The 18,189-nt window shown below is 36.4% G+C and overlaps 3 protein-coding genes and 1 long non-coding RNA gene across 6 annotated transcripts; 3 read left to right on the plus strand and 1 right to left on the minus strand.

Annotated features, from left to right (window-relative positions):
• Window positions 1-1,451: 1,451 nt before the first annotated feature.
• On the plus strand, window positions 1,452-2,624 carry LOC106311581. 2 transcript variants are annotated; one of them, XR_001264057.1, is made up of 3 exons: window positions 1,452-1,633; window positions 1,919-1,981; window positions 2,349-2,624. It is a non-coding gene; the product is annotated as an uncharacterized LOC106311581 (long non-coding RNA). The 2 variants fall into 2 exon arrangements; XR_001264056.1 differs by having other exon boundaries at window positions 1,459-1,749.
• A 1,004-nt stretch (window positions 2,625-3,628) lies between these two features.
• LOC106311578 (pentatricopeptide repeat-containing protein At1g11290, chloroplastic) lies at window positions 3,629-6,276 on the plus strand. Its single transcript, XM_013748797.1, has one exon. It carries the CDS (start codon window positions 3,787-3,789, stop codon window positions 6,223-6,225), a length of 2,439 nt encoding a protein of 812 aa, XP_013604251.1. The 5' UTR covers window positions 3,629-3,786; the 3' UTR covers window positions 6,226-6,276.
• Window positions 6,277-6,860: 584 nt separating this feature from the next.
• Window positions 6,861-10,066, plus strand: LOC106311579 (G-type lectin S-receptor-like serine/threonine-protein kinase At1g11280). 2 transcript variants are annotated; one of them, XM_013748800.1, is made up of 8 exons: window positions 6,861-6,926; window positions 6,987-8,192; window positions 8,282-8,389; window positions 8,493-8,629; window positions 8,699-8,909; window positions 9,006-9,243; window positions 9,335-9,485; window positions 9,566-10,066. In XM_013748800.1, exons 1-8 carry the CDS (start codon window positions 6,902-6,904, stop codon window positions 9,857-9,859), a joined length of 2,370 nt encoding a protein of 789 aa, XP_013604254.1. In that variant the 5' UTR covers window positions 6,861-6,901; the 3' UTR covers window positions 9,860-10,066. The 2 variants fall into 2 exon arrangements, with proteins under 2 accessions (XP_013604254.1, XP_013604253.1); XM_013748799.1 differs by having other exon boundaries at window positions 6,861-8,192.
• Window positions 10,055-12,172, minus strand: LOC106311580 (adenine nucleotide transporter BT1, chloroplastic/mitochondrial-like). Its single transcript, XM_013748801.1, has 3 exons — window positions 11,341-12,172; window positions 11,037-11,198; window positions 10,055-10,836 (listed from the first exon to the last, which is right to left on the minus strand). Exons 1-3 carry the CDS (start codon window positions 11,893-11,895, stop codon window positions 10,360-10,362), a joined length of 1,194 nt encoding a protein of 397 aa, XP_013604255.1. The 5' UTR covers window positions 11,896-12,172; the 3' UTR covers window positions 10,055-10,359.
• Between the last annotated feature and the right edge of the window lie 6,017 nt (window positions 12,173-18,189).

Below are 18,189 nucleotides of genomic sequence, written 5' to 3' on the forward strand. Positions count from 1 at the left end.
GAACATAACCTATTATAATATCCCTAGGGAGAATGTTAATCTGTTTAAGTTGTTTGAGTTCAAAAGAAGCACTTAATACCTTCTTTGTCTAACAATCGTTTCACAATCTGTGTTTCCTAAGAATTACCGCTACACATTTTATTTCATTTGTTAAGATCGTCTTTACATTTTTTTTCTTTTTCTTTCTCGCAACTAAAAGCAAAGTAAAAAAAAATCGTCTTAGTTCTAATCCACTCTCGTAGAATCATAGTGTGACTTTGGTCCATGTGTACTCAATTCCTAAATACCACTGCAATAGATAATTTCCTGCGATATCGCGGGATAATATCATCTAAATATTATTTGGGATAAATAAGTTTTGTGTATATTTAAAATTTATAATATATTGCTAAATTAATTTGTTGATAAAAATCGATAAAAAACTTGTGATTGGTTGACAATGGAAGAATAACATTAAATTTTATTATATTATATTAATTATCTTAACACATGTAATTATAAAAAAAAGTAAAAATTAAAAAGAAAAATTACAATATATGAGTTGTATATATATATCTACTATCTATGTCAAATTCATAAAATAGTAAATTTGAAAAGATGCTATTATATTAAAGATTAGATCAAGTAAAATATTTTGAATTCTATCATAATCCATATTCTACTTATTTTATAAAGTTCAAATAATTGTATAAATTTAAATTGATGAGTCATTAGTCAAAATCATAAAAACATGATAAATAAGTAAAATAACTAAAATCATGGAGAATATGACAAATATGTTGTTCACCAATATATGTGTTTAGTTATATCTATTCAAAATCTATTTAAAACATACATTTGTTTCAAAATCTTAGAAGATTTTTTGGATTTTAGAAACAAATTAATTAAAATATTTGTAACAAATATTTTTTATCATATGGTTTTCACGTATAAGTTTAAAATATAAAACTTAAATAACTATAACTCCTCAACTATACGTTGACAAAATAAAAACTACATTTGACAAATCCCCAAATATAATTTTATTACATTATATATAAAATCAAATTTCAAACAACATTTTCATCTATGTAATATTTCTCATAGTTGTAATAGCATAATTAATCAGACGTTAAAAAAAACGACATTTTCATCTACTTCTGATTTAATTTAAATTTATTAACAAAACTAGAAAGATCAGGTCGGAATCTAGTGTATAGTTAAATAGTATATTCTAGTGTATCTATATATATAAAGTATTGTTTGTCTCTCTCCCATGAAGCCACGTACGATTAGGATGCCATCACATAAAGTCGTTTTACCAGGAGACGCCACATGTCTCGTTACCCTCAACGCAGCGTATCATTAAAGAGTTGGTGTGTTGGGCTTTGATCGTGAACTGGTGTGGTTGGGCTCTGAAGTCAGTCATATCTATCAGGCCCGCTTAGATGAAGTCTCCTCTAACCCTAACACCGCTGAATAGAACAAAAGAAGTATGACTCTCCTCTTCGTGCGGCGGCGTGACGGTGACCTCTGCGTTTCTTCTCATGACCTGAAACAGTATGGTTTATGTCTTCCTCTTTAATCCCATTAATTCGCTCTTCCACGATGTGTTTTCAAAGCATTCTTCGATCTGAAAGGCGGTGTGGTTAAGGTATAAATACATGTGAGATTCATCCTCTCGCACTCATCTTCTCTTCGTATCTTATAAAAAAATACATTCGATTCAAAATGATCAAGCCTTCTATTCTGGCTGACCGTCTTCTTCCTGTAAGTTACCATTTCCACTCTTTAAAGATTTCAACTTTTCAGCTCTTAGATCGTGTGTGTGTGTTATTTTCCAGCTTTGAAAAGCTAAGTCAATAGGTTTTGGATAGTTATCATTATCTTTTGTATAAGTTAATGTTTCTCTTCGATGGGTTTGAATATCAATTATCAGGTTGTTGTTCTACGGCTGAAGCAGAGAGGTATATGGGGAAGAAGAGGAAGCGAGAGAACAAAGGTACCTGCTAAACGCATGTCTGTGGCTCTTCACAAGGGCTGTTCGTTTGGTTGCCGCAGGTACCGGCGGCAGCGGCAGCGTCAACTCTTGTTCGTTTCGTTGACGCAGGAAGCTGCGTCTGACGCCGCGTCCGAACGCCGCGTCCTGCGGCTGACGCCGATAAAACCTGCGGTCACGATATAGTATGCGGCAGCGTCAGCGGCAGCGTCAGCGTCTGCGAAACGAACAACAACTGTCCTCATTGACGCCGCCGCTGACGCTGACGCCGAAACCTGCGGCAACCAAACGAACAAGGCTACAGTATCAGTACCTTTATATTGAACTTGAAGCTAGAATATCGTTATCTTACAAGAAGCTGCTGTTACAGGTCAATTACTTCCCATCGGGAATGACCCGGTTCATCATGCTGAGAAGTATCCAACTCCACCTGCAGTCTACTCTGGGAAACATGGATCTGTTATCATATTAAACATGTAACCTAGAATTAGCTCAACAAAAAATTGTATGTGAAAAAACATGTCTGTTTCTTTAGATTAAGGGGTGTTATTCAATTAAGAATTCAATGTAACTGTAGTTAGGAGTCTTTCAGTGGATTTGATTGGATTCATGGAAAAGAAATTCAGTTCCAAACGTTTAAGTTTAACCGTTTTTGGATTTTCCTCTGCAAGATTTAGTTGCTTGATCCATCAGCCTTCTTGAATTTTTCTTCCGTCTGTATCCAAATAAGCAACACCATATCACTGTGAATCTCCAGTTATCTGTTACAAGATTGCTGAACATTACCGTATGTACGTTGGGTATGACACAAGGAATGGAAAGTGGTTAATGATTCATGGTTTGGATGATGTTTGCACGAAACATGCTAAAAATTCCAGAACGATTCAGTTAGTTTACCATGGTGGGAAGCTGGTCATTGTATGGCATCAGTGGAATAGGCAGAGGGAACATAAGAGTATTTGGTGTGCGGTGATTAGCTTGGAGCAGCGTTTGACTCCATCAGGTAATATGTTGTGGGGGAAGATCGAATGGTGCAATGTTATAAGCTCTCAAGCTGCCAATCGGTTTTGGTCTGAAACTCGTATATTTTTGCTTTCAACATATTATATTTCTGATAAGATGCCATTATGCGCTTTAGTCTTTTCTTTTTTTACTTTTTCTTATGTTTAAACTTTAAACTTTTTTGTAAGATGTTTATGTTTTTTTCTAAGTCTCGAGGATACGATACTATGAATTGTCAATGATTAATATTGTTGCAATGGTGTTGCCCTCTTTTATGTTATACTCTTCTTTTAACATATCAATTGCCAACATCTTTTTCTTCTTTTTACATTTCTGATAAGATGCACCTAACTTAGTTTAAATTAATAAATTAACAAAACTAATGTGAATTTTATATGATTACTAAAATATATATATATATATATATATATATATATATTAGGGCCAGTTGAAAAATGTTCTGAATTATAAAACCACAGCATAGCCATATTTAGACTTAAAAAAGAGAAGAACAGATACAGAGCTAAACTAATGTTTAAATTTTAAGTTAATAAAAATTTATATTAAATATTTACTCTAACTATTTTAACTATTTTCGAAATAACATACGGCTAACCGTAGTAGTTAAATATATTGTGGTCTGGATGCTCTGTTTTTCTTTTGTTGGGTGCGCTCTGCTCTGCTTTCTCACGGCCACTAAAATCCAGACATTGATGATAACATCTGCCCTGCTGTTACAACAGGGCAACCAAGAGAAGATTTTGCGGAACTGTAAATTGAGAATTGAGAATTGAGAATTTTAAAGCATGAGCTCACAATTGGCGCATGTCTCCACCATTACTCGCATCCAAAACCCGCCGTTTTCGTCCTCTCACCATCACCAGTTTCTTTCCCAGAGAACTTACATCCCGGCCAAAGTCTACGAGCACCCGGCGGCTCTCCTCCTCGAGAGATGCTCTTCTCTTGAAGACCTCCGGCGCGTTCTCCCCCTCGTCTTCAAGAACGGTCTTTCTCAGGAGCATCTCTTCCAGACGAAACTCGTCAGCTTGTTTTGTCGCCACGGCAGCGTCGCGGAGGCCGCTCGTGTTTTCGAACCCGTTGATGATAAGTTCGATGTTCTGTATCACACTATGCTTAAAGGGTACGCTAAAGTCCCGGATTTGGGTAAAGCTGTGGACTTTTTCGTTCGGATGAGGTGCGACGATGTTGAGCCTGTTGTGTATAACTTCACTTATCTGTTGAAAGCCTGTGGAGACGAAGCGGAGCTCAGGGTGGGGAAGGAGATTCATGGGCTGTTGGTGAAGAGTGGGTTCTCGTTGGATTTGTTCGCAATGACTGGGCTTGAGAATATGTATGCAAAGTGCAGGCAGGTGCATGAAGCTCGCAAGGTGTTCGATAGAATGCCTGAGAGAGACTTGGTTTCGTGGAACACTATGGTTTCTGGGTATTCGCAGAACGGGTTAGCGAGGATGGCGTTGGAGATGGTTGCTCTAATGTGCGAGGAGAATCGGAAGCCTAGTTTCATCACCGTTGTTTCTGTTTTGCCTGCTGTCTCTGCTTTGGGGTTGATTAGTATTGGCAAGGAGGTTCATGGGTACGCCATGCGTGCTGGGTTTGATTCTCTTGTCAATGTCTCCACTGCTTTGGTTGACATGTACGCCAAATGTGGATCTCTGAACACTGCTCGGCGGCTTTTTGATGGTATGTTGGAAAAGAATGTTGTTTCGTGGAATTCAATGATTGATGCCTATGTGCAGGACGAGAATCCTAAAGAGGCGATGGTGATTTTTGAGAAGATGTTGGATGAAGGAGTGAAACCTACTGATGTATCCATCATGGGTGCTTTGCATGCTTGTGCTGACCTAGGGAACCTTGAGAAAGGAAGATTCATCCATAAGTTATCCGTCGATCTGGATCTCGATAGAAATGTTTCAGTCGTGAACTCTTTGATCTCCATGTACTGCAAGTGCAAGGACGTTGATACCGCAGCCTCTTTGTTTGGGAAACTGCTGACAAGAACACTTGTTTCTTGGAACGCAATGATATTAGGATTTGCACAGAACGGTCGTCCTATCGAAGCATTGAATTACTTCAGCCAGATGCGGGCTTGGACAGTGAAACCGGATACGTTTACTTACGTGAGTGTGATAACTGCTCTTGCGGAGTTGTCGGTTACGCATCAGGCCAAGTGGATACACGGGGTGGTAATGCGAAACTGTCTGGACGAGAACGTGTTCGTCGCAACGGCTCTTGTCGACATGTACGCGAAATGCGGAGCTATTATGACTGCAAGAAAGATCTTCGACATGATGAGCGAGCGTCATGTAACGACATGGAACGTGATGATAGATGGATACGGGACGCACGGTATCGGGAAAGCCGCTCTGGAGTTGTTTGAAGAAATGCGAAAAGGGGACATTAAACCAAATGGTGTGACGTTTCTTTCCGTTATCTCTGCTTGCAGCCACTCGGGTTTGGTGGAGGCAGGAGTGAAGTGCTTCCATGTGATGAAGGAAGGATACAGCATAGAACCGTCGATGGACCACTATGGAGCTATGGTTGATCTTCTAGGCAGAGCTGGACGGTTGAATGAAGCATGGGACTTTATTACGCTGATGCCTGTTAAGCCAGCTGTTAATGTGTACGGTGCCATGTTAGGTGCTTGTCAGATTCATAAAAACGTGAATTTCGCTGAGAAAGCAGCAGAGAGATTGTTTGAGTTGAACCCGGATGATGGTGGGTATCATGTGCTGCTTGCAAACATATACCGCGCAGCTTCCATGTGGGAGAAAGTGGGACAAGTGAGAGTTTCAATGCTGAGACAGGGTCTGCGCAAAACTCCTGGCTGCAGTATGGTGGAGATAAAGAACGAGGTGCATAGCTTCTTCTCCGGAAGCACAGACCATCCCAGTTCCAAGAGGGTTTATGCTTTTCTCGAGAAGCTCATGTGCAAAATCAAAGAAGCTGGTTATGTTCCCGACACGAAACTAATCCTCGGGGTTGAAGATGATATCAAGGAGCAGTTGCTGAGTAGCCACAGCGAGAAGCTGGCTATATCTTATGGACTCCTGAATACTACAGCTGGCACAACTATTCACGTTAGAAAGAACCTTCGGGTTTGTGCTGACTGTCACAATGCTACCAAGTACATTTCCCTTGTGACCGGACGAGAAATTATTGTACGGGACATGCAACGGTTTCACCATTTCAAGAACGGTGCCTGTTCGTGCGGAGATTACTGGTGAGATTGATGAGCTGTATTTACCCGGGAGATATAACATATCTGTGGAAGAACATGAGCTATAGTCTGAAGTAGAAGCTTTCATAGGGAGCTACAGTTTGAATTGTATTATAAAACAAGGTTTAAGCTGATTGTGAATAGATCTGAGCAAACTCTTTTGGAAGTGTCCAGGTAATTTATTCACTTTTAATGGTCTGTTTTTTCTATGTCTTAACCATTACATGTGAAATCTGAAAAGTGTTTGTCGTGGAACTGGTCCAAGATTTCTCTCTGTTAGATTATACAAAAACTCAAATCATTGAAATAAGTTAGGTAGTATCAGACAGATGCATCTGTTGAACATGGACAATGCTGATGCAGTATGGAGTTTAAAATTAGAATAAACAATTACAATTTCAAATTTATTATGCATTGTTATGGGAAACACACTAAAGGACAAGGTTGCATTGTCTCTCTCTCTTCTGGAGCGAGACATATGAGTCAACAGTTGGGTGTATTATAATGCCTATTCAAGAAAACGAGGCAACAAAACAATGCAAATATCATGAGTATATAATAAATATTATACTATACATCTACACGCGTCTATTGTTCTCTCAGTCGCTTTCAGCTAAATCAAAATAAGTTTTTGGTCAGATCTGAAGCATTCTTCTTCTCTGGTTAACTCTTTTGTTGGACACATGGGGATACACTGGAGAGACATCGGTATTGTTCTCTTTCCTTTCTTTCTCTGGTTAAGTCTATTCTTAAACTGTGGCTATGCAGCTATATCTAGAGACACTCCTTTATCATTGGGACAAACTCTGAGTTCCCCTAGCGGAACTTATGAGCTAGGATTCTTCAGTCCTAACAACTCTCAGAATCAGTATATCGGGATCTGGTTCAAGAAAATTACACCACGGGTTGTTGTGTGGGTGGCTAACAGAGAAAAGCCTATCACAACCCATTTGGCAAACCTCACTACCAGCGGAAACGGGAGCCTTATCTTGCTCGACAGCAGAAACAACGTTGTTTGGTCAACCAAAGAATCTTCCACATCTAACAAGTGTCATGCAAAGCTCTTAGACACAGGCAATCTTGTCGTCGTCGATGATGTTTCAGGAAGTTTCCTATGGCAAAGTTTCGAGAATCTTGGCGATACTATGCTACCACTCTCGTCCCTAACGTACAACATCGCCACCAAGGAGAAGCGAGTGTTGACTTCTTGGAAAAGCGACACTGATCCATCTCCTGGTGAGTTTGTAGTTCAGCTGACTTCACAAGTTCCAGCACAGATCGTCACTATGAAAGGCGCAAGAGTTTATAAGAGAAGCGGTCCATGGGCTAAGACCGTGTTCACCGGCATACCGAAAATGGATGGATCCTACGCAAGTCCATTTAGCCTTTTCCAGGATATAGAAAGCGGAACGGGGTCCTTCTCTTATCTCCAGAGAAACTCTGGACTTACACGAGTTATCATAACGTCAGAAGGATATCTAAAGACTTTTCATTACAACGGGACAGGGTGGGTTCTCGACTTCGTGACTCCAGAGAATTCATGTGATCTGTACGGTACGTGTGGGCCTTATGGGATGTGTGTGGAGAAGTCCACTCCCACAAAGTGCGAATGCATAAAAGGTTTTGTACCAAAATTCAAGGAGGAGTGGAAACGCGGAAACATGAGTTCTGGATGTGTGCGGCATACAGAGTTATCATGTCAGGCAACAACAAACTCATCTCCAAAGAGACATGGAAAAGGCCTAGACTCATTCTATCGTCTGGCTAATGTGAAGCCTCCGGCTTTCTATGAATATGCAAGCTTTGTGGATGAAGATCAATGCCAAGAGGGCTGTCTCAAAAACTGCTCTTGCACTGCTTTTGCGTATATTACTGGGATTGGATGCTTGCTTTGGAACCAGGAGCTGATAGACACGGTTAGATATTCCAGTGGAGGAGAGTCTCTTTCAGTTCGTGTTGCAAGTTCAGAACTGGGTAAGGCTGACAGACTCTTTTTTACCCTTTAGCTTAGCGTTAATTTCCATTGCAATGTGGTTTTTTTTACTTTATGGTAAATTTCACAGTTGGAAGCAGGACAACCAAGATTATTGCTGGTAGTATCTGCCTTTCCATTTTTGTGATATTGGTCTTTGCCTCATATGTGTACTGGAGATACAGAGCAAAACAAAAGGGTAACTCTCATTCTTTTTCTTGTGCATTTTTGTTATGTAACCAACAGAAGGAGGAATAATGACTTACTTGTTTCATTATTGTGTTCTTCAACAATTCACAAAGATTCATGGAAAAATGGTTTGGAACAACAAGAGATCTCTGGTTTAACTTTCTTTGACATGAATACCATACGAGCTGCTACCAATAACTTTAATGTCTCAAACAAACTCGGCCAAGGTGGATTTGGTCCAGTTTATAAGGTAATAAGATAAATTGTGATATGTTTGCTCGTCTCTTGGTCTACTGTTATAAGCAACCTTTGCTTCTAGGGAATTACGTCAGACAAGAAGGAAATAGCTGTTAAACGGCTTTCTAGCAGCTCTGGACAAGGTACAGAAGAGTTCATGAATGAGATAAAACTCATCTCAAAACTACAACACAGAAACTTAGTTCGGCTTTTGGGATGTTGCATTGATGGGGAAGAAAAGCTACTGATTTATGAGTTTATGGTGAACAAAAGCCTTGACAGTTTTCTCTTTGGTATGCTCCTTGTCCTGCATTTGCCTCTTCATTATAATTCCTTTTCCATTTTTTTTCTTGGTCAATTAATATGCATTTTTATCTTATTGGCTATAGATACGACTCTAAAGCTTGAGATTGATTGGCCGAAGAGGTTCAACATCATTCAAGGCGTTGCGCGTGGACTTCTCTATCTCCATCGTGACTCATGCCTCAAGGTCATACACCGAGACATGAAGGTCAGCAACATTCTCTTGGACGTAAACATGGACCCCAAAATATCGGATTTCGGATTGGCTCGAATGGTTCAAGGAACTCAACATCAAGACAGCACACGTAGGGTTGTTGGAACTATGTAAGTATATATATATCTCAGTGACATACTAATTCAAAGGGTTATTATTAATTATGTCAAACTTACCAAACTGCATGGAATATGGACACAGAGGATACATGTCTCCTGAGTATGCATGGACAGGGATGTTCTCGGAGAAGTCCGACATATATGCCTTCGGAGTTTTGCAGTTAGAAATCATAACTGGGATGAAGATTTCAAGCTTTAACTGTGGTGGCCAAGGCAAAACCCTTCTTGAATATGTAAAGAAACTTTTAACTATATCCTCCTAGTGTTTCAAAATCACAATATTTATGATTTTCTTTAATATATATATAATCAGGCATGGGAAACTTGGCTGGAGACCGGTGGAGTGGATCTGCTGGATCAGGCTATTGCCAGCTCGTGTTCTCCAGATGAAGTGGCAAGATGTGTTCAGATTGGTCTACTCTGCATCCAACAGCAAGCTGTTGACAGACCAAACATTGCACAAGTAGTGTCTATGATCACAACCACAACAGAGCTTCCGAGACCAAAACAACCAGTGTTTGCAGTGCAGACTCAAGATCAAGAGAGTACCGTCTCGGTCTTGGAGTCTGTGAATCATATGACACAAACTGCGATACATGGGCGCTAAAGTTTCCACTACGCTGAACACTTTACTTTTACATACACATGATGCGGTTTGTGTTTGGCTGTTTAACAAATTTGATGTAAATAAATCTCAGTTTTCGGTAATGGATGCTCTCCAACATGTTACTGGAAAGAGTTAAAGAACTAAGGGAGGCTTTGTTACTCTTCTACCAAAAAAAAGTTGTAAACTCAATACAGATTGCATTTCCAACTTATTTGAGCAAGTAAAATAAAGTAAAGCTATGTCAGATCAAGAAAACAATACAAAAACCAAATCAAACAATAAAAAAGGAATCTTTTGGATGTTTAGTTCCACAAGAATCAATAGTGTGCCAGCCCAAAATTTCAAACTCAAATCTCCTAACTGTGAATGTGGAGTCTCAACAGGTACACGTATAGTTGCAGAATCATCAACCATGACCTGATTTAGTTTGCCAGATCCATCAGTGTTAGTCTGATGATGAAACCCATAAGTACCCATGTGAGGTGTAACACAAACAGAGCTCAGGCATCCTCGTTATTATTCTCAACGAGTATCTTCTTGCACGCCTCATAACACATGAAAGATATCCCAGCTGCAGGAACCAACTTCAAGCAACTCGGTCCAAGCCCTCTGTACCAACCCGCAAGACCTTCTTGCTCCAGTATACAGACCAGAGCGTGCAACATGTTCTTATAAACCACCCTGCCACCAACTGCTCCCACCTGCATATGCTTCCGAGCGACCTCCAAGGGGAAAGTCGCGGTACTGGACAAGGCACCAGCTAAAGAACCAATCAAAAGAGTCTCCACGTTTCCGATGCTCTCTTTCTTCACCATCTTACGGTACGCCTTTCTTAAGGAGTCATAGGCGAAGTAGTTTGTTGCTGCGTATGGAACCACTCCTATAAGACTCGGGGCAAGACCCCTGTAGAGTTCTGTCGGTCCTTCCTCCCTTATTATCTTGACAAAGGCATCCAATATTCCCTTGTACACACCTCTCTGCAAAAAAAATGATTTCAAAGATACATCAGTGACCACCAATGTCTAAAGCCCTCCAATATTATAAGAGCACAGGACCTGTCCTGGGTAAAGCTGGATGAAACATTCGCTTAGGCCTCCAAATTTGTGTAAAATTTTTTTTTTTATTGAAATCTATACAAAGTCCCCAAAATCTTAAGGCCGGCCTTGTAAGAGCATACCTGAATTGTAAGACGGGTCTTGACTAGCTCGAGAGGGTATGTCAAGAGGGTTTGGCTAACACCAGCACAAGCACCCGCGAGCAATGAAGCTGGGATGGGAATCTTCGAGTCCTCTCCGAGCTTGGGAGTCAGCTTTTTGTTAACTGTCTCGAATACAAAAAGCTGCACAGAGTTGACTTACAAGTTAATGATCACATACATCACAAACTAAGTGCTTAAACTAGAGCTTGAGCTTCGTTTCTACACAACAACAAAAAGAACTTCAAGCCAAACCAGTTCAACAACATAAAATCATTACTGGTACCTCAACGGCACGAGCAGGTGCTACTCGAATGACATTGACCAAATTACCCCTGAAGAGACCTTTCCACCCTTCATGCTTCATGATATCACGGAACACCTCGGTGGTGGACTCGCCGCCGCTTCCGACCATTAGATGGGTCCTAATGGTCTCTAACGGAGCAACAGCCGTCCTCGAAACCGCTCCGGCCACAGCTCCGCTGAACAGCCGCCGCAACGCAGGATTTGAGATCTTAAGCTTGAGCTTGAAACCTCCTTTCTTCTTCTTCTGACCAATCACTTCTTCTTCCTCCACCTCCACTTCTTTGAAAGGCAAGTACTTTGTGCATAGATCATTGAGCTGAGCAGTGAAGCTACTGTTGTCTCTGTTTGGAGGATCCGGAATAGATCCAGACCCGAGTCCCGACCCGAACCCAGCTCCTAACTGATTAACACTCGCGAATAGCCCACCAACTGGGCGGTAATTCGGGTTCTGGAGGCTCCAATCGGATCCCAAATCGGAAACTGAGAAGAACCCATTGCTCGTGTCGTCGAACAAGTTGATTCCAGTCTTTCCCATGATTACGGTTCCTGGATACGGAAGCTTCTTTGAGGTTTAGTGGTGGTGACTGTGAAAGATCCTCAGGACCTCGACATCTTCGTTAACGATAAGAAAGATGAGATTTTGGAGGAAAGGGGACGAAGATGGATATTGGGTTGTGTCTCTTTCGTTGAGTTCCTTTAGGGTTTCACTGCAGCTGCTGCTGCTTTGCAGGTGAAGTTGTTTTGGCCTTTTGAATGGGTGAGTGGTTGGGGGCGGAGGCTGCGGTCTAACTTGTAAGTGTTTTTATATTTTCTCTGATATTCGTTTTATTTATTTTCCGTCCTATTTTTTCCATAATTTATTTATTTTATAAGCTAGGATGGAAAATTCGTCAAGATCGGTCAAAGAGTAGCAGTATGAAATTATTTTGAGCAATTGCACGCTATACACACATTTCAAACATTATTTAGCTAAATGTAGTAAAAGTATACTGTACAGCTTTTGTTTTAAACCAAAACTATATCTAAATCCACGCAACCGCACGAGCTTTTGTTTTTATTTATTTTTATATAAATATTTTGTTTTCAATTATAAATTGGTATATACTATAATATATATGTGTCTATCAATTTTTAAAACATAATAAGTTTATTGTATATTTTTTTCATTGAATAGATTGTTTCAAACTTTCACATGTTTAAAAAATATACAGTAAACTTATATATATTTTCGGATTATTATTTCATTATTAAAATCATAACTATATATATAAAGATTAGTAAAATATTGATTTATTGTCATATTCAAAAATATTGTAACATTTCACAAATTTAGAAAGTTTTTTAAAAATTAAACTTTTCGCTTCATAGATTTATATTATCGAGTAAATAATTAAATATTTAGTTTTTGTTTAATTTTTTAAATAAACTATATAGTTTAAAATTTGTTTTCATTGGTTTAAGGTAGTAAAAATTAATCATTGTTAGATAATATGATTTTTGTTATTTAAAAAAAAATCTTTATAATTTTAAAAGTTAACATTGACAAATATTTAAATATTTAGCATATAGAGGTATAGTATTACAACATTAAATTATATCTATTTAATTTATAGTATCTATAAATCCAATGGATCATCTGTTGTTTAAATCCAATTAATGATAGCCCAATAAAAATTTCTGGTATGCCCAAAATTTAAATGATAAGATTAGATATTAAATGTAATATGACTTTCTAGGAATAGGTCCATTAGTTCCATTTTTTTTAAAAAAATCACACATGAATCAAGATTGTGACTTCTGTTTTAATATATAAGATTGTCCAAATATTACAGATGCAACGTCTGTTTATGTGGCGTGAATACCAAAATTGCAACGTCTGTTTTAAACCAAAATTGCCCTTATATCCTTGTTCTCTCCTCGTTTTTACATCACTTTTGTTTGGGAGAGGATCTCTCCGACGCCGTTCATGACAGTCCGGTAGATCGATCCTTCTCCCCCCTTTGAGAATCGGAATCTGCGCATCACCGACGGAAGTTAGCGATCTGGTGGTCGTCTGGAGGCACTGCTCACTCCGAAGCGGTGAAATCTATGAGATCTCCAGGGCGTCGCTGATGCTCTAGTGGCTCGTCGGACAACGACTTGCTCTTTCTACTAGAGGACGGTGCAGAGGCTCGCTCGGCTTCGCAAGTCAGTGATCGGGGCGCGGAGGCGTGCACCGCGGCTGTGAGGGTGGCTGTCGGCGATAGAGCTTTCCGAGGAGATGGCGGTTCTCCTCGCTGTGCATCTTGTCAAAGCGGTCCCCTCTTGACCGGTGGATTTAGGGTTTTGTGCGCATAGATCTAGTGTTTCTGGCGGCAGCTCTACAGAGCTAAAGAATGAGCTAGGGTTTAAGAGTCTGGTTCTACGGAAATGGGCGTCAGGGCCGCGGGACTACCTCCGAAGGTGGGTTGTGGTAGGAAGGCCAACTGTTTGACAGATCTATGATCGGTCTCGAACACGCCGGTCTTGGAGATGTCGCGGGAACACCGGAATGTTCTCCTCCACCTGTGTCTTGTCGGAGATGGAAGCTTTGCGCTTCATCTGTGTTCTTTCCCTCGCTCGATTCTCTTGTTTTTTAGATTTAGTTCTTGTTTCTGGGCTTGCTGTCGTTGTGTTTTAGATTTAGTTCTTGTTTCTGGGATTGTTGTCGTTGTACTTTCAGATACTCATTGTTTCTCTGGTGTTCCGGAGCTTGTAATCTTTCGGATCCTCATGACGTAGGGTTGAATTATTTAATATAATATATATTTGTTTAAAAAAAAACAAAAATTCACACGCCTAACATAGACTCAGGCAAATGCATGTCTACCGTTTCATTTTACTTGTCGTTCTATACTTCGACACACAGATTACTAAAACATTTAAGTTTATCTATTTACTAGATAAAAACATCATTACCAATACACATAACCAGATTTCAACCAATAAAAAAATAGATTAAAATAAAAAGTCAATAAATTTTGCATTGAAATCATAAAACGACACTAATTTTGAAACAAAAATTTTGCTCTAAAACGACATTTAATTCGAAACGGAGGGAGTACTATTCTACACTTACGTTACTAGGGGACAGAAGGGGGTAACTTTGCTTTGGTGCCTTCATCCAAGTACCTAATTAACTTATTTTTTGCATGACTTCCTAAATATCTTTCTATTCATGATTTTCTACCTAAATGACTCATTATTTTGAGTTCTTTTAATTTTGTGCTTCAAATAATGTTGATGTCATGAAAATGGTTGCAAATTATTTTGATTCATTAACTCAACATTTAGATTGTTTTTAAGTGGTTACCACTTCTTAGGGGACTTCAAGATAACCAAAATATGCTTGAAAAAATCAGATATGTTTCTCCTTTTTAAATTGTATTAAAATATGTATGTTCTTATTTTGGTTTAATATGCTAGATTTTATTTAAAGGAGAAATACCTTATAATAACACTAAAACATCTTATTATTATAAAATTAGGACATAAGTTTATTTGGGTTAAAATTTAAAAATATTTTTTTTATTTTATAATTGGGTTGGGTTTAGTGATTAGAATTAAAAGTTTAATATTTACGAGTAGATTAAGATAAGGGTTTAGAGTAACTAGGTGTTTCGTCCGCTCATGCGGACATAATTTGTAATTATTTATTAATAAAACGTTTTACTAATTAAAAAACTATCTTGATAAATTATTATTTATGTTTACTTTTTAACTAATTAGTATTTATGTTTTCATTTGGACATGCTTACGGATTTTTTTTTGAAATTTTCTAGTGTAGTAATTTTTCTAGTGTATTAATTTTGTCATAATTTTTTATTGTGTTATTTGTCATAATTTTTTATTGTGTTATTTGTCATTTGCCCTATTTTGAATGATAATTTTTATTGAATCTATATTTTTTACAACTTTTTGACATATATTTTACAACTGTAAATATAATAAATATTTTTACGAATAATTTTTTTTCGGCAACAGAGACTATATTAACTAATCATGATTTTTTTTGCTAACAACTAATCACAAATTCAATAAGGCAAATTGATGATTCATGACCCACATTGTATACAGTAGAAGAATTTGAAGCACTTTACGTCCGTCATTGTATTTTTGCTATTGGAATATGTTAGATTAGGTAATAATTCACGCATCGGAGAGAATGTGATTATTAGTTTCGTTATTTTTAATAAAAAGACATTAAATCTGTTTAATCTAGATATTGGTTCGTTTTTAAGTTTTTTTTTTTGTTTTTAATCTTCTAAAATATAACTTTTATTTTTAATTAATATTCATTTTAGTTTATTCGGTTAAAATGTTTGATTTTTTGAGTTTTTTCCGGTAAAAACCAAAAATTAATATTATTTATTTATTTTCATATTATAAATTTTAGATAGTCGTCGTGTGGAACCAATAGTTTCATATTATAGTTTCTAAACAGATAATAGTTTAAGAAAAAAAAAATTATTAAGACAAATCATTTCACTACAATTTGGTCGGTAGTGAAAGAATCATTAAGAAAAAATATTTCAACTTTCAGAAAAATACGATACTTCAGTTGTGGTGAATACTTAGTTACAAGGTGTTCACATCAAGGTACACATATAAGTGTATGTAATATATATATAAAAATAGCTCACAAATATATAAAAATATTGTTAATTAATATTAAATGATATTTTTGTTCAAAATAATACATGAAAGATAAAATTAAAATTAATTTAAAAATAAAAAAGGCCTTGACATTTGTCTTTTTTTTTCAATTTAAAAAAAATAAAATTGTATCCGTAAATAAGGGTGGACACATATCGAATATCTAGGTATTTGGAAGCATTCGTGTCGATTCGATCTTTAGCCACCTAGATATTCGGTGACTCGGATATCCGAAATGTTTTAAAATTTTAAAGAATATCCAATTTGATCCGTAAATAAAAAAAAATTATTTAACTTTTTTAATTCTAGTTTCTAATATAATAAATTTAATTCATAAAAATATTGTAAAACTGATATAAAGTATAATATATATAACATATATATAATTCTTTACATATATGTATATATATGCATATAACAAATCGAATTAGACATATGTTCCTAAAAATATTGGTATTTGTGATTTGCTTCTTTTTTGGATATTGTATTTTAATATTTGATTTGTTTCGTAGAGTTACAGATATCTAGATTTTTGGTTCAAATCAAAACGGATAACAAATCGAATCAAAATTGATGAATATTTTGCTCAACTTTATCTGTAAACGATAAAAATAATATATATAGTTTGGCTTTTGATTCGTTATCTATTTTTATTTGAACCGAAAAATTCAGAGTTTTATTGGAACCATGTATGTGAGTTTTATATTAAAAAAACGTAAAATACATAATGTGAACACGTTTATAAATATAGTGTGAACACGTTAGCATACTTATTATCAGATCTTACTGTCACATGTCTATTATAGCATGAATATATTAATATATTTATTACGGTGTTTGTCTTTTAATATATAAGAGACTGTAAAGAGGAAACTCTTTACATCATTGATTTTTTTTTTCTATATGCGACGTGAACATTGACATTCCATCGATATAGACATTATTTCCAGGAGTTGAAAACAGTGTATTATAGACATTTTTATGAATAATTAGTTGTCCGAATTTTTTTTTTTTTGTTAAAAGTTGTGGTACTGGTACCCACTTTTTCTGCAGCATACGGATGGGATTTTATTAGCACTACACTTATGGTTGTTGTACCTTGAATCTTTAACTATTTTACATAATATAATAATGTTTTATAAAAAGTCCAAAATGAAATTATATATTCCGAAGACAAATTACTATATATATTTATATCAATTTTAAAACTAATATTCCCTCTGTTTCTTATCATAAGTAGTTTAAGAAAAGTTCTTTTGTTTCAAAATGTAATAGTTTTTAAATATTTAGATAACTTTTACATTTATTGGATATAGTGTAACCAATCAAATAATATCAATTTTTTTTTATAATTGGTTGAACTAATTAATTAAATATTTTTTTTAAATACCAATTTTCTTAATATTAGTGCTTTTAGTCTAAACTACTTATATTGTGAAACAGAGGGAGTAGTTTTCTGTCCTAACAATTATAAACAAACTAAAATTGATCACAAAAATTGTGTGAAAACCAATGTTTTAAACGGTTGTGTAGTTGCTAAAAAATCGGTTGTTTAGACGTTAAACCCTTTAATATGGTAGCCATTATCTTTTAAAATATATTAAAATTATAATATTATAATAGTACATTATATAATATAATTTTATAAATATCATAAATAATATTTATATTTAAAAATAAATAATATGAATTTTATTATTTGTAAAACTTGATATTTAGTATTGTACATTATATATATTTAGTACACTATTAAAATCTATAAACGTCTAAGCTGTTCAAAGAATAAATTATAATTTGGATTATGCATTTTAAGAATTATCGTCCGCTTAACGGTTTATTGAAAACTATTGAAAATGATATTTATTCAACTTTTATATAAAGAAAAAGAAGGTTAAATCACTAACTGTTTTCTATTAAGAAATTAGTCCACTCAAACTGTGTGATAACAGATGCGCGTGTCGCATCACACGCCACCAAATACTTTTCCAATGGTTTCGTTGGTAGGTGCATTTTAAATGTCACGTGCGTTCATCATAAAACTATGTACATAATGTAAACACAACGAATTGCACTTGGACAACCTCACACTGCTTCGGAAGTTTTACAAAGTCTTGTAAAACTTGCTTAGCAGATTTCTAGTGACATAAAAAGAAAA

Source organism: Brassica oleracea, chromosome C8, assembly GCF_000695525.1.
Source record: "Brassica oleracea var. oleracea cultivar TO1000 chromosome C8, BOL, whole genome shotgun sequence".
Lineage (NCBI taxonomy): Eukaryota > Viridiplantae > Streptophyta > Magnoliopsida > Brassicales > Brassicaceae > Brassica > Brassica oleracea.